General features: G+C 40.6%; 1 protein-coding gene across 4 annotated transcripts in view; it reads right to left on the bottom strand.

Annotated features, from left to right (window-relative positions):
* stxbp6 (syntaxin binding protein 6 (amisyn)) overlaps window positions 1-16,652 on the bottom strand; it is a 176,394-nt gene that overhangs the window by 99,804 nt on the left and 59,938 nt on the right. For 2 of the 4 annotated variants that reach the window (XM_030044281.1, XM_030044282.1), the window contains 2 exons: window positions 12,946-13,103; window positions 9,131-11,085 (listed from right to left, as the gene is read on the bottom strand). In XM_030044281.1, coding sequence (XP_029900141.1) covers window positions 11,062-11,085; window positions 12,946-13,103 — 182 coding nt within the window. In that variant the 3' untranslated portion in view covers window positions 9,131-11,061. Of the gene's footprint in view, window positions 1-9,130; window positions 11,086-12,945; window positions 13,104-16,652 lie in introns of those variants that run through there. The other 2 variants (XM_030044278.1, XM_030044279.1) reach the window with 1 other exon arrangement.

Raw genomic sequence — 16,652 nt, 5'->3', positions numbered from 1 at the left:
AACAAGGAAGGGGGAGTAGAAGGAAAGACAGGGGATAGAGAGAGATATAAAAAAGTTTCTGTGGGAGTTTGGTGGAAAAGTCGTATTGCGGTGGAGAGAGGAGAGGAAGGAATAGACAGCTCAGCAGATTTAGGTACCCTGGGTAACTTTTAGGAGCTGGCACTGAAGTGAGCAGCTGACGCTGTCGCGGCTGGTCCTCTCTTCCAAAGGTTCAGCCGAGTTCCTCTGCTCAGCAGCATTCAGCTTAAGCTGCAGTGCCCCTCAGTGGTTTTCTATGAGACTTTGTACTGAACCTCTGAACTGGACATGGACAAGAGAGGAAAGAGGAGTGCAGGAAAACAGAGAACGGTAAAGTGAAAAGTGAAAATTTTACATTGGTACTCAGCCTACATTTTAAAAAATACCAGAAACATGGTCTGTCTCAAAACAGCAAATCTAGAATGATGACTGTATTATACTCAGGAAAGCTTAAAGTTATTACTCCACATCTAGTGGATCCAAATATTAAACTCTTGAGCAGTTTATGTGATGGTAGTTAAACTCTATCCTTTAATCCATTACTCAAGCCTAAGTGTGTGGAAAGGCCCTTTCTCCTTGCTGAGAGACAGAGGTGAGGCGGGGCAATTAACAGCCTATTAACCTGGTCAGGACCAGTGTCATGTATGAATAACAGGTTAGAGGCATGTGTGTGTGTACGGGTGCTTGTGCAGTAGTGCCTGCTTGTGTGAAAATGTGCAGCAGAGAAAGATAGAGCTCTAACCAGGGGAGATGGAGCCTAAATCAATGTAATTAATTCCCGTTAATTGCTGCCCCCCAGTGTCAGTGCCGCGGCTGCAGCTACTTTGCTGATACACATAGTTTTGGGCGCCACCTCTTTACCCAGAAGATAAATCTCCCAAGTCAATAGAGAGACAGATACAAAGTCCTGCTGCTTCATGCTGCAGTTACCTCCAGCTCAGACTAAAAAAAAAGAAAAGAAAAAAAAAACTGACTCCCCAGACTAAAGTCGGCCTCTCTACACCCACCCCCAGTCCTCTGGTGGAATTTGGAGAATATTAACAAGGCGGCAGTGATGTATAATAGACAAATAGCAAGTGACAGATTTTGTTATGAATTCTCCCCCCCTGCATATTCCGCCTTGATTTAAAGGCTTCACGCAGCCTGCACTGCAAAACTGTAGGGTGTTGTTGGAATACTGATATCCTGCTCACATGGAGGGGGGAGTTACAGGATCAGAGGCTCTCCTCCGATAGTTTCAGCAGCACGATCCTTCAAAAGGCAAATGGAGATATCAAAGCCACTTGTGAAAACATATTGCATATAAACATTTTGCTTTGGAAGAAAACTGAGCAATCAAAGGCAAAATGTCTACAGCCCACAAACAGACGTTTGAGCTAACTGCAGTGAAGACCACTCCCTTTTGCGCACACACGCACACACACACACACACACACACACACACACACATATCGTGAAGACAGAATTTAATCAGTCTACCCACCTCTGGCCACAGATCAATGTAAACAGAGGCTACTGGGGCAGGCTGATCTATGTGAGGACGACTAATGGCCTGCCATCTGTCAGACACAATGACATGACGTTGAGGTATGTGTGAGTGCATATGATCACTCTGTCTCGCTTCATTCATGTGTTTACTGAAAGAATATGTGCAAATAAATGTTTAGAATGCTACCTGTGTACAAGAATTTCCCAATTTGAGATCAATACAATACATCTATCTATCTATATGTAAAAAAAAAAACCTCACTGGCTCTTTTTTTTTGAGCAGGTTCAGGATCATGCCTCTTTTTTAAACCATCACACACTGCAAAAAAAAATCTTCATCGTAACAAGTGAAAGAATTCTGCCAGTAGGATGAGATAATCCCACTTGTTTCCAGAATCTTCTCACATCAAGTTTTACTTTCTTGATAATGAAAGGCTGATCTGCCTTATTCTGCCTTGTTACAACATATTTATGCTCCCCTAATCACAGAGGAATTTGTGAAACTACACTGGAAACAAGTGGGATTATGCTCATCCTACAACAGACTTTTTATTCTTTATTTATTTTTTAACTTCATTTAAGACTGAATACGACACTTACAGTAAGATGGAGATTTTTTGCAGTGCAGTGTTTCAAAATGGAGGCAATAATGCAGCTCAAACCACACCTGCGAAAGCACGGTCTCTTTCTTCTTCCTCAAAGGCAGGCGAGGCCAAGATATCCTGCTATTCTGAGCTGAGTGTCTGTATCCATGACACTCCCTCTAGAACTACTGGACAGAGAGCATGAAAAGAACGCAGAGTTCAGCTAAGGTCAGCACATTTTGGTGTGAAAGAGGCCGTGTTCATCTGCACCGGATCAGAGGAACACCTTATTTGATATATGCCTTCAAAACGAGGCTCACCGACTCACATAATCAACCTTTCTGTATGACTGGGCAGAGGCTTTCAGTGATCCCAGAGGGGGGAGTGATTGTATGTCACTGCTTGTCTGCAGCCAATCTGTTTCCCCAGTCAAGTCAATACGGTACCAGTCGGATACACTGGAGCAGAGAGGTTGATGGATCAATGATGCCGCATCACAACATGAGACTCGGATTCGAGATTATGATGTTTTCAGTGGAGGCAAGTTACAGCATGCACATAAATCCCTGGTACCATTTACGACACATGCTGTAGGCACACACATACACACAATATTTCAGTGTACAAAATATTATACTGAGTTCACCCCCTTTTTTCAAAATTCACGTTTTAGTTGTATCACTATGTAACAAATGAGACCATGATATAGCCAAAGTAACATCCACCGTATCGCCTGCCAGTAGTTTTGTTGTGCTAGTTTTTCTCCACATTTCCCATATAGCCCATTGCTTTCTATCACAGAGGATCTCCCTTTCTTTGTTCGAAAATTTTCCCTTTCAGTTTACTAAAGAGGATAAACTTGTTGGAAAGGATTTTTGCCCAGGCTTTGTGCTCACTTTACTATATCTGCCATTGTGAGAAACTCTGAAAGCTTTAGCGCTGTTTGTACTGAAAGAACATCAGCCCTTTTCCTGTTTGTACCATGAAACAATATCCCTTTGTGCCATTAAGCAATATAGCAGATTTTCTTCAAAATCCGTTTTGGTGGCAAAGTCAAGGTGACTGATAGACCTGGCGATAATCAGCAATGCTCTCTAGGTTTACTGAAATCATACTAATATTTCAAAATTATTGTGCTTGTGATTTAGTGATGATAAAATGCAACATATGGCATCTTGAGGGATTATTCTTTAACCTGTCTCATCCTATTTGTCATCAACTGCCCATCTCTGACTGAAGTCACATCATGACACACACATATAGATATAGAGATCTACACAAAAATAAGGGCTCCTTTACAAGCTTTATGATGAACATAAATGGCACAAAGGTCCAGAAGGAAGTGGGTCACTGCAGCAGATCTTTTCTCCCACCCCCGATCTTTCTTTCCCAAAACTAGTCTCACTTCCACCAGGAGCTTTAGGTGGTATTTATACTCTGTGAAATAAGAAGATGTCTGTCCATGCTTTCACCCTGCAGCTTAAAAATATCCAAGAGGATTTATTAATACACACAACAAACTATTTTGGGTGGCTACCCATAATCCCATGTGGAATTGCACATTGTGCATACTACAACTTTGTGTACCAAGAGAGTGAAGACAGACACATGTAGGTCTCACCCACAGTCATAAAAATCTATATTCATTTCCATAAAAATGTTACTAATACTTAAAAAGATGTAGCAAAGGTAGAGAGACAGAAAGGGAGAGAGAGAGAGTGTGTGTGTAAGAGAGAGAGAGAGAGAGAGAGAGAGAAAGAGAAAGAGAGAGAAAGAAGGATGTGAGGTGGATTAGGATAATGAATGATGAGTCTAGCATGGCTGACATTGCACTCCACAGGAATTCAAAGGCAGAGGGGAGAATGGGGAGGATGGGCATCCTGATTTAGAGCAAGCAGCTGTTCTGCACTTTGCCTCGCCACACATCTGCCAAGTCACTGTGGGCAGGGCGCCGAGGTGACTTCCCAGCCTCCCCCTCATCTCTCTTTTCCTTACACATACATAATATTCAAATTACCCCTTGGTGTATGCACTCACTTTCCCTTCTCACACTCTCATACCTCCTCAAATCTCTGTCTTACATGCACGCCTTGACAAACACTCAAATTCTCTTTCTCATTTACAAGTTACACATCAGGGGTCAGCAACAGTCAGCGAGTGCCACCATTTGCACTAAGTAGCTTAACCAATGTCATACTAATAGTAAGTGTGCAAGAGAGGATTTTTTTTTTTTTTTTTTTTTTTTTTTTTTTGCAATGTTGAAGTGCCCTCTCATCTGAATGCCACATTAGCCTAACTCTTGCATAGCTATTGGCTGTTGTACGGCCTGCGTTATTTATTGATGGTACAACTTCCTGCTCAAATTGTGTTGGCAGTGCCTGTTCAGGCTCGGTAGTTGATGGCAACTCCGCTAGCTACGAAAGCAAAAGTAAAGGTGACGGCATTCCAGCCCTCATGGTGAGATGAGTGAGGTGCCTTATGTATTTTATGTACTATGTATTTTATGGCAAATGTTTTTGAGACAAAACTCAAGAAAACTTTCAAGGATGAGGCAGACAAGGCTGAATACATCAAACATGCCTGCGACAACCACTATTATTAAGTCTATTATGAATTATAATTATTATTAAGTCCTTACTGGTGAACCTTCAAAGGCTACTGTTGCTATGCATGTTGTCTGTATGGATAGAATAAAATGACATTTTGATTTCATGTGGTGTCATAATTAAACTTAATGGTAATTTAAAACGGTTTCTGAACCCTGCTATATATGCACTTACCCGCCAATTCACACTCAGTTCAATATAGTCAAGGCGGCTGTGTCTCACTCATGCACAGGACAAGATGATTTCCAAAGCTTGAAAATTATCAAACTTTGGCTAGACTGTCAGAGATCATTTAGATCAACATGAATTTAGTGTGAGTTTGCAGCCTCAGGCAAATGCCTAACAGTTATATCATTATTACACATGCATTACTAATACCCTGAACACACTGAAATATAACGAGAAGTGAGTTTTCATGGAGTTAAAGTTATTTCCTTATACTTACTAATACTGCATATAGCTTATACAGGTTTAATCCACAATGAGATACTTGATGCTGACCGTGTTAAGAATTTTAAATCACTTCTTCACCACCTGTTTCTAAACCAAAAGTACACAAAGTTTTTCAGAGTAGAACCCCAGTCCAAACACATTTCACTGGAACCTGCTGCTTTCCAAAATACCTAAGGGACACAAGCAATATCCTGCAACAGCTATTAAACTTTGACTCGGGGTGAAATTCAATCCTTACTAACGTCTACTGGAGAATCATTATAGATAGTGGTAGTATGCGATAATGAGAAACAGAGAGGTGCAGTCCCAATTCATTTGGCCCCTCACTTGTGGGTGTAACACATAATCTCCATGGCAGAGCTTTGGGGAAGTCAGCAGATTAATAAGAGATGCCCTACGGCGGGTCAGCCAGCCAGTCAGTCAGCCAGGCAGCCACCGAGCCTCTCTGAAGAAATGACACCCCGTCCCTGGCTGACAGGATCCTCAATGCACCTCTCAAGGTGACATCTACGTAGCCAGACCAAATCTCCAGTTGAGTGAAGTGTGTGCTGTGATCACTCAAGACAGAGACTCCTGCAGTGTACCACCAGATGAGTGAAATATAATATAAATTTTCAATGTCAAGGTAAAAAATTAATTTCATTACGAACTACAACATCCATCATTTGAAAAAAGGCTGTTATACAGGCTACTGTAATGGCTGATGGGACAACAATTATAGTTACTTTTTTATTGGAAAGGAAATCATTTAAATCCTTGGCTGACAAAATAATAACACTTATACAGATTAGGTCCTCTGTATTTGTTGAAATATCTAAATCAAGTTGTTCCTTCAAGGCTCCTTCCAGTGTCTTTTTGTGCTCTGTCTGCAGGTTGGGAAGAAGTTTTATTGCTTATCTGCCTAGCTCTGACACACTGAAACTCAAACAGTCATCGAGACAGTCACTTTGGTAATTAATAAGATATTGAACAACTCTCAATCAGCCCTTAATTCACACCTTCACGCTGCAATCAATGTATTCTTATACCAAGATTACACAGTAATAATCATTTCAACTCATCGGTGCAGCACTGGGCAATTGAGCCAGCAGCCGGGGGATAGATGGCTCTTTACATGTCAAGTGCACCCCCCTGTGGTGTGTAAAGGTATGGGACGTGTTTGCAGCGCTTGGTGCACCAAATGCAAAAAAACAAGAGTTAAAGGTGGTAAACTCCACAGTGTATCTCTATTTGGGCGCTCCAGTGAAGCATGAAGTCCTCAAGCCAAATAATGAACTCAGTTAAGCCTAGTCTCACTTCCCGGTCTACAGGAACAAGTCAGGACAGGTGTGCTGCATTTGAGGATAGAAGCAGAGGCTTCACTCCTCATAAGTGCTGCCTGGGATCTCAGCAGCAGGGAAAGAGGGAGGAGAACTGAAAGATTAGAAGGAGGCTTTAGGAGGGAGCGAGATTTAATTCACAGGCTGTTGGAGAAATGAGTTACAGTAGCAGAGTCCTGCAGACATTTTTTTTTTTAATAAGGTACTTAGTTCCCCCTCTCCAGTTGTAAAACTACATCAGGAATTTCTACACTGCTACTAAGTACACTCCCCTCCTGCTTGTCAAATTGGCCCGTATCATTAATTAGAGGATTAAAGTACTATTAGGAGGTGGCAGGGAGCGAGAAGATAACATAGATGATTTGATAAGATCCATTTCTGCTTGCTTGCCTCAGCTTCCCAGATTGAAGTCTTTATCAGGGTTGTGCTCAGCATTTGGCTCCCCCCTGCTGTGCTACACTGAGTGGTTTGAGAGCTCCAGGTCTACTGATCAGATCATGAATATAAAACATGAATGAGTTCTACATGAAAGGCAGGGAGTAAATGAATAATTACTGTACGCTAATCCTGTGCTGGAAGTACGTGACTTTGTAACTGTTTATGTTGCTGGGAACGTGTGAAATGGGCCTTTTCCAGGCGGCGGATTTCAGTCTCTAAATATGAGTCATAATACAAGGTTGTTATCATAAATACACAGATCAAAGATGATTACGGTGAGATAGCTGCACAGTTTTCCAGAATAAATGAACAGACTAAACCTTTAAATGTGGTGCACAGTCTCAAATGTTATCAGCTGACTTTTTCCAGTCACCTTTCATGAAGGCACTTTACTTCACTTTGTGTGTCTGCAGGCACAGGCAAAATAAATCCAACCTGGCATTTTGACAAGGAGAAAAACAAGATGTCATCCAAAACCTAAAGCGTTTCATTTAGTCTGGTCGGACTCGGTAGAATTATGGGATTACAGAGAAGTGCTAAGGAAGGGAACTTCCCTTTAATCTTTTACCCAGACAGATTAGAAACCCTAAAATTCAACTGAGCATTGGCAAAATATGATTTATCTAATTCCTTGATCTTGGAAAGATACATTCTGAGGTACCCAGTTTACAGTAAATGGGAAAGAATATGTGTGTATACAGTAACAGGTTTCTAGGTAAAATTATTGGCATATGGACACATTTTTCTTGTTTCTCTCATTAGCGCTTTACACAAAAAGTTGAAAAAAGATTACTTCATTATAAAAGCATGTTATTGTATGCCATTAGACCATTTTAAAATTTGGAGCAGGTGATACTACCAAATTTTAGCATTATGTTCCCCAGTTTATAGCTTTGGGGAGGACTTGGCCACGCCCACAATTTAATCAGATATATTGACATGTAACACGTACGTCATGTACATGATAGAACATGCTTATTTTGTTACTTTGAAAAAAATATGTGCCACCCAACCTGATCCTGGTGCAGAATAAAAGGAAAATCAGCTTTGGAGCAGCATGATGTGCAGATATTTTACATTTATCAGTTATTATGATTATTAGTATTATTATTTTGTTTCCACTTGAGCTATACCACAAAGGTATTTTTTTCTGTAACCTGGACATGAGCATGGAATGCTCATAGACACGCATGATTTACCAGTCTGAGGGGGCAGCAAGCTAATACTACTACAGTATTTCAGATTAACATTAATAGCTGAGGCAAATGGATTAACCTCTGATGGCAATGATTCAAAAACAAATTATAAAGTAAATTAAATTAAACTGCCATGGCTGTTAACATTAAGATTAACATTTTCATAGTGACTCATCAAGACTTCCTACTTTATGTGATACTGCCCTCTGCAGGTAAAGCAGGGAAATCACACATCATGGCTGTGACTACATGTCAGACATTCGAGTGTGACCAGTTTACTTTAATAACAACAGATTCTGTAAGTACAATTAAAAAAAATCATGCTTTTATCAAAGAACAGAAACCCTGCCAACCCTTATGGATTTTTAAATTAACCGGCATACAAGCAGAAGAAATCATTTGTATGGAGAGGGAAAAAAAACATTAATTTGAACACAATTTGAAGAAGTATAATGTTTATTATTTTTAAGTGATATTCACAATCTTCGATGGTACGTTGACAAAACTCAAATAAAATATCTCAGTGTTGCTGCTGCTCAAAATTCTCTTCATCCACAATAAATTATGTGAATACACAGAATGTAGTACTGATAACTAAAATGACAAAACAAGACAAATAACAGAACAACCATGAGCATGCGAGTTACACTAAAAGTAGTTAAAATGATCAAATAACCAGGAATAAGTTGACTTGGATCACAAATAATAACTAGTCACATTTAAATGTGCAAATTTGACGACTGAGAACGATCCTCATCGGTACGCATCTATTTCTTTTTGCTCTTCTACATACTGTGGCTTTCTTCATAATTCTCTTCTCCTATATGAATTTCAATATAAAAATCAAGCCACACATTTTATTCAGTTGTAATTCATTTCTTCGTCTTCCTTCATTGATCCACTGAGGCAGTGCTACCCTGGGTTGCTACATAAAGCAAGACAGTATGAACTTGAAATCAACTTGCCAACTGAGGTGAGATGTTTACTTCAAAAGGCACTAATAAAGAACCATTTTGTTTTGATTGTGGATTCTATCATTTCAGAGATGAACCGTATTTTATGCCTGAACACTATTTAACAGAGTTGTGAGCATTTTTGAAGCATGAAATATGTAAGCACATCAGACAAAAACAAACACATTGGCCCTTGAAACAGGTTTTAGGCTACTTCCTTGGTGCCGTAAATTAGTGAAAATACGAATACACAATTACGGTAACAAAAAAAGACACTCCAAATCATCAACTCACATATTTTGATTCCATTGTTGGTCGATAGCAAGCGGTGTTAAACTTCATTATAAAAAGGACATTGAGCATAGTACAAATTCTTTTTCAACATCTTTTTTTTATTAAAACAATGAACATCCAAAGTGTTAGAGAGAGGACTAAAAGCAGACTAGAAGTTAGGCAACTTGAACGTTTCGTTATGAACTCAACAGTGCTCTGCAAGGTAAGGTTGTCAGTGCATCGTAACATCATGAAATATAAAATTCAAAATATAAAAGTAAGAATCAAATACATCTCCGTCGTGAGGGTGGTTATCTTGCCAGTGAGGAAGCCACAGTTACACAGTCGATGTGTGAACACCGACAACAAGAAAACTACTACACATTGCGGCTGCTGCTATTGGGGACATTTTGTCCATTATCTGTCAGTATACACATCAGAATTACAACCATTATGACCAACCCAAATTATACAAAAAGCACAAGGTATAACTATTGCATGATCAAAGTTGAAATACAGCCAGGAGTAATTTCAAAACTTTTCACGTTTATGGGACAAATCAGCTCTACAGACATTGATAATAGTACTAGAAGAATTACATGTATGCTTTTTACAATGCTGAAGCTGCTTAACAATATATTATTGTCCCTCCTTTAACATGAGTTACTATGTTGAAAAAGCTTATCAAAACAAAGTTCTTCAAGTACGCTTTCAAAATGTTTTCAAATGGTATTCCATATGGTTTTGGTTGTTTTTGTATGACAGGTAAGTCAAAGAATGGACTGAAATATTTCACTGTTGTCACACACTGTAACCCAAACCAGTTCACTCTCTTTTCTCTCTCATCAGCACTTGATCAAAAATAAGTCTTTTGGCTAATACTGTATAGACAGCGCTTGAAATGAATGGACACCACACCAGAGCTATCTGAATAGTATAATGCCCAAATCAAGAACGGAATAAACTGTTAAACTGAAAATGTATCATTTTGGTCTTAATAATGTTAAAGGGCATGTTAGTAGCAACCAAGTGACTATTTATCTCCTCTACCATTACACTTCCTAAATGAGTTTCCAAAACATTTCTCTGGCAATAAAGCCAGAGTTTAGATATTAGGGCTATTTTCAGGTAGGTTTGAGTAATGACAGCCTGCGCTCATCGCATCACACTGGGAACGCTGCCATCATTTCTCAGTTACATCTGGGACAGCCATAAAAGGGTTTGTTACTCACTAATCATCCTGCATAACCATCACAGTACTCATAAATACCCAGTTGATAAACTGTGATAAGAGATGCTCCTTGTCATCAGGTCTAGCTGATGATGACATGTCAGCATCTGTGCATGCAAATACTGTAAGTGCTTGGGCACGTGAAAGACAGGGAAGAGAACTGAGTGTACATGTATATCAAATACAGTCACTGCTGTGGCTCGCTATGGAAAGTAAGTACTGTTTGGCAAACAGATTTGAGAAAGAGTTATAGCGATGAAACATACCATCAAAAGTCCTAAGTAGTTCCTCTCCCTCTCTTCCTCCCCTCTGCTCGCCATGCCGTATCATTGTTAGGAACAAGATGCACCGGAATAAAATAACCCAAAACAATTAAAATGTTAACATTGTTAACAAATAGTACTCATATTAAATTTTTTTTAAAAAGAATAAAATCTGGAATCCATCTCCTGTACAGCCACTGGCGACTGGCGACCCCCCGCATGGTTGGTTTGTCAACGGTCTAACACTTGTGCTTCATGGCGAGCTGTAGAGAGATTGGGGTCGGGGTTTGGGAGGCAATAAAGTGAGAAAGTGTCTCCATACCTCAAATAATAAACCAGACGTAAACGATCACCCTTTTTCTTTAACCCATCATGAGAAAGCTATAAAATAGAGTACTTGGCGCAGAGAGTAACAGAATGGGTTACAGATGCATCAGATCTGCGCAAGAAAATGAAAAACAGTTGTTAGAGCGCTGTATGGTTATTCCACAGGTGCTGGCAGACATCCTACTGTTTTTACTCAGGCAATGGCTAGGCATTATGTGACTTCATTTATCTCACTAACGAGGGTTTTAATGGGCTTGGCTGGAGACTCATTAGAGAGATGGCTGGAGCCACCAGTCTAATGCAAGGCTACAGAGTGTGGAGACGTGACAATGGGAGAGAGAGACATGCGCACACACACATGCATTGAATAAGACTGGGTACAGACTGCTGAAGAGGAGATGAAGTTTGCAGATCTAACAAGTGGGGGCAGTAGAGCAACACAGAAAACTAAGCAATCTTGATTGAAAGTGGATGCTGTTCCTAAAAGGGCGGTTGTCTTAAAGTGAAGCACAGCAAGTGGGATTGCAGAGATGAACTGGCAAAAAGAGACAAGGTGACCCACAGAAACACAGTACTGCAGATGCTTAACGCCTAAAGCCCCATAGCAATGACTGTATTAAGATACGGTGTATTAAAAAGATCCATCTATGATACATGCAGATCACTTCGGTAATGAAGAAGGCAAACTTAAATCCTGCACAGTCTATGCACGGTCAAGCCTCACCGGTAAAGTGCAGAATGTTTTAGTAATTCCAGCAGAAAAAGAGCCTCACTTTTTCATGTATAGGGCTTCCTAGTGCCTGAGAGACAGACATGCTACAGTGTATGAGTCTTGACATAACATGCAAGTGAATCAATGAGTAAAATAGCACAGTATAACCACACTATCGAGCAGTTAATGACAGGAGTTGAAATGAGAAATGCTTGATGAAGAGTGATTCGTCAAGGGAGTTCTACAGTTATTCTCCCCTGGATTCAAAAAAGGCAAGGCATGTTTTCATCTCTGCCGAGTTTTTTAATTCAGCACGGTCGGGGACCTCATCACTGAGCGGTGAGAGGGCTTAGCTAAGCTCTTCAAACGTCTTTCAATTAGACCACCATCATTGGCATGCATTATACATCACTCAAAACAGTCATTTCACAAGGTAGTGGATGGCTTTACAAATCAAGTAATTGGCATTGCACTTTAGATGGCACATTTCCATCCACAGCGCCCTTAACAGCAAGACAGTGCAGCAGGGCCAGCTAATTTTGCTGAGCTGCAAACACAGGGGTGTATGATATACTGAATGCTATTAGAAAGATAGCGATGATGATCACAATCAGGTGTGCCCGTTAGAAATGAAAAGCAGTACATTTGTCTTCTTTTTTTCCCATTTTGCAGTAAAAATCAAATTATGCTAATAGCCTCGTTAAGCAGCACGCGATAAGTCTTTCTGGCCTACCAAAGATAGGGATGGATGGATGAGATGCAAAAACCCTATGGAGAAGAACTACAAAAGAGAATAAGCGAAGGAGGGAAGAGGAAAAACATAATTATCTTCCCACAGCAGAAAACACCACTGCTGGGAGGCTGGAGAAACTATGAAGCAGCTCCTCTAAATATCTGCATGTTTAAATTAAATGTTTGATCTTTTTTGTCACTTGAGTAAGTGGCTTCAAAATCCCAACCAGGAATTTTGCAAAACATGAGATGGGCACAAAGCCAGAAGCACAATCCATCATGCAATATTAAAGTATATAGGTCCACCCTGAGGTTATGCGGGGTAATGCATCTTGCTAACATACTGTCTTACCTTGTGTGCAGTGACAGCGAACTGCTCAGCACTGTTCATCATGTCTGCAGTTCTCTCCTCGGCCCGACCTAATCGCTCGCCACGCTCATTCAAGGCCTGGCTGGCCTTCTGTACAGCACTTGTCACACTGTCTGCTGCCGAGTGTAGTATACTGTTACCTAGAGCAAAGAGGGCAGTGGAAAGAGCCAGACAGAGAAAGGAAGGGTGAAGAGGAAAAGTGAAGTAAAACAGAGAAGAGGAGAAAACAGGTGAGGAAATTGTGATTCCTTTTGGTGAACAACAGGAAAAGAGAGACCATCTGCAACAACTATGCACAAATAATCCAAATTCACCTGTTAAATAAGAAAGTGCTAACTTAAATCAGTGATCCTGGGCATGAGTGTTATTAGTGGAGCACAAAAAGGTGACAAAAAACAAATGGCTTCAATCAGAGACATGGGAAGGTGGCTAATGAGTTTCTTCCCAAATTATTTTCTGCAAGTAAAGATTAAGCAAAATTAACCCATGTCACACGGTGACGCATGCAACCTTGACACCTGCCGCATATCTTCTCTTTCTCTCATTGCACAGATTTTTAATACGGTATGTCATTCTTGGTGACATCCTGATTCAGTAGAGCCTCTCCTTAATTTTGAGCCTGCATTGCCAGTTCACTCATCACTCTCCTCTTTTCTAAACTATACTTTAATAAAAGGAAGACATGCACTTGCCTGTGTGTGCACCCCTGATGACACACTTGTGGATATAAGACAGGGAGCATATCTTTGGATAGCCCTGGCAGCCCTGTGGATGTTTCCTCTGACAAGCCATTAATCTACAACACTTGGGGGACTGCTGCCTTTATATATTACACTAACAACTGGACTAGGAATTGCAATCTGCCTGCCGCTTTTTCTTTGTCAGCAACACAAAGGTTGTTGCCTGTATGGCATAATCAGTCATCTTATGCAGATGCATCTAGGGGTGGTGTGGTATTCTGGGAAAACGCCTGGATTGTTTTTGAAGTTGTTTTCTACTGCTGATGTGAACTGCTGCCTTTGGTTGCCCAAAATAGATGCCTTGAAATTTGCGGTGTCCTTCTCCTGAACAATCCATTCTTCATCAAAGCAACAGCCTGGTGCCACAGAGGCAAAAAGACATGAACAAAACTGAGAACTGTGAAAACAATATTCGCCATTGATAAGCCATTTGAAACAGTAGGCTGTATTTTCATACTTGTGGTCTTGCTATTTCAAATCATCCTCTGCAAGTCAACTACACTACCTTCTCTTGGTCTCTGACCTTAAAAAGTGGACAAGTAGAAAAAATAGCCGGTGTAAGGATTAAGTCTTTTTTTCCCCCCTCTCGGTCTGTATCCTGTGATATAAATGAGTTTGAAGAGAAAGTACAGACAGAGCTAGAAGGTAGTAACTGCATGAGACATGATGAGCTTTCTTCAACACTGTCCCCCAGGAGACCTCCAATATAGTGAGTGTATGCTACTTGGTGTCAAGGCAGGTAGGCTGACTGACAGATAATTGGGACAGCTCTACTGCAGTGGGTTATATGACAGCCCAAAAGCAGACGGGCGACCAGCTGGTGTTCCCTCAAAAGAAGTTAACTTGATAAAGTCAAAGCAATCAGTGCCGCGTATTCACAGATGGATGTATGCATGCTCACACCCACACCCATACAAAGAAACACACAACAAGTGCCTGGAAACATACACACATGTTCAACTCTACCAGGCTCTTGAAGGTAAATTTCCCAAAACGACAAAACAGACAACAGACAACAGGCTTCTGATCTGTGTTTGTTTCCAGAAGAGGATGACATGTTCACAACATCAGGATCAATGATGGAATATGTCTTATACCCATGGGGCTTCATTTTTATTCATTTTCAAATTATCAGAACATGAGTAGAACATACAATAGACAGCAACAGCACTTAGTGATTTACAGTGTCACCTCTGTCTGCAAACAAAAAAACAAAAACAAAAAAACAGAAATGTAATGACGACTTTGTAACTTCGAACTCCATTGTCTCCATTGCCAAAGCAAATTTCATGTAATGTGCAAATTTTGCCAATAAAGATTCTTTGGTCTACATAAACCAAACAAGTCCCTTTTCTATTTCAGTATTGAAAAGAATGAAAAGAAATACATTCACTGAGAGGTTTCAGGTCCAATCCAGGAGGAATAAGACCTTTTCACCTTTACACAGATTCCTCTTAATCCTCCTCCTCCTTTGAGGGAAGCCCAGAAATAATACTTCCATCATCTTCCACAGAACCCTCATCCTCACTTCCCCTCCCCCCTGCTCAGTCCCAGAACATCTCCGCCCTCTATTCATCGGTGCACCGTTCCCTCTCTCTACTATCTTCCTTCTCCATTCTCTGAGATGTGTGATGAGCTGCAGCGTGGGCTCCCCTGCTGGTGATGTAATTATAGAGAAGGCAGGGTGGAGCCACTCTGGGAAGCTTATGGAAGAGCTGCAGCATCAGGAACTGAATGGAGCCATGTGTAGGAGTAGATTAGCATTAGATGACTCCATGCCTGTGATTCAAACACCAGGCCTTAGAAGAACAGTTAACCCAAAATACAAGTGGAATCTATTCATCCAACTACTTTCTGTTTGATCTGACAGGATTTCCAGTGGCTTGATCTTCCCGACACACCAGTATAAAGAGGCTATGTTGGGTATTCATTTATGGAGCTCAAACCATCAAAACTTTAGATGTTAAAAGCTCAACAACAACAGCTCTCTCAAATCAATGACACCGATACCTGGCACATTCCACAGTCCTCAGGCGTGACATGTGTCACTGGAAACTATTTCCTACTGAAGACCATCGCAAAAGTGATCACAGTTATCAAATGAGATCAGTTTGTATATGTTCCTTGGTTGAGGTTTCAATGGAATAAAAATGTTCCACTTTTTTAGTAAGTGGAGGCTGAAAATTTCTTGACGACATCATGTTGCGCTGATAAATGTTATTTATTTTTTTTTTTTTAAAGTAACTTGCACAGTTTTGAAGCGAGAATGACCTGCAAGACCAAACCTACATCTACGACACGCCTCTTTCAACAATGCAGGAGGAAATTTTGTTTCAATACCCTGTGACATCAATTTAATCAGGCGGGGGCTTTAAAACAATGGGAACTGAACAAAAGGCAAGTTGTTGTTTTTTGGCAACAAAATATTCTAGAAAACAGGAACAATGAGCAAAAACAAACATGAAAAGGAAGGGGAAAGGTTATTCGAAACTCAACCCCTCCTTTTCCAGTTGTGCTCTAATCAGCAGATTACAGGCTGCACTGCAGGCTATAGGCTGATGGTTATCAACAGGAACCTGTCAGATACACTTCACATGGGATGATGACGAACAATTCACATTCTCTCTGAGAGCATACGGGATTGATTATGTTGAATGGTTATGGTCGCACGCGCACACACATGCAGACACACAAAACACACACATACACCTACTGTACATAAAGAATGGCCCTTGCAAATTCAAACAAGGATTGCATGCTGCAGTGCCTTCCAGATGTTCCCTCTGACAGCGTGAATTACCATATCAGCTCTGAGCTGGGATAATGCTGTAGGGGGATACTCAGTGTGGATGTTTGAAGAAAAGGGGTGTTTTACACAATTCCTATTAAGTCTTAGCGTACACCCACTTATCTGCACTTTAACAAATTCAATCAAAAGTTCTGCATATT

The sequence above is a fragment of the Myripristis murdjan genome, chromosome 22, assembly GCF_902150065.1.
Source record: "Myripristis murdjan chromosome 22, fMyrMur1.1, whole genome shotgun sequence".
NCBI classification, from domain to species: domain Eukaryota; kingdom Metazoa; phylum Chordata; class Actinopteri; order Holocentriformes; family Holocentridae; genus Myripristis; species Myripristis murdjan.
The sequence above is the reverse complement of the archived record's forward strand: the minus strand, read 5'-3'. Positions and strand labels throughout refer to the sequence as shown.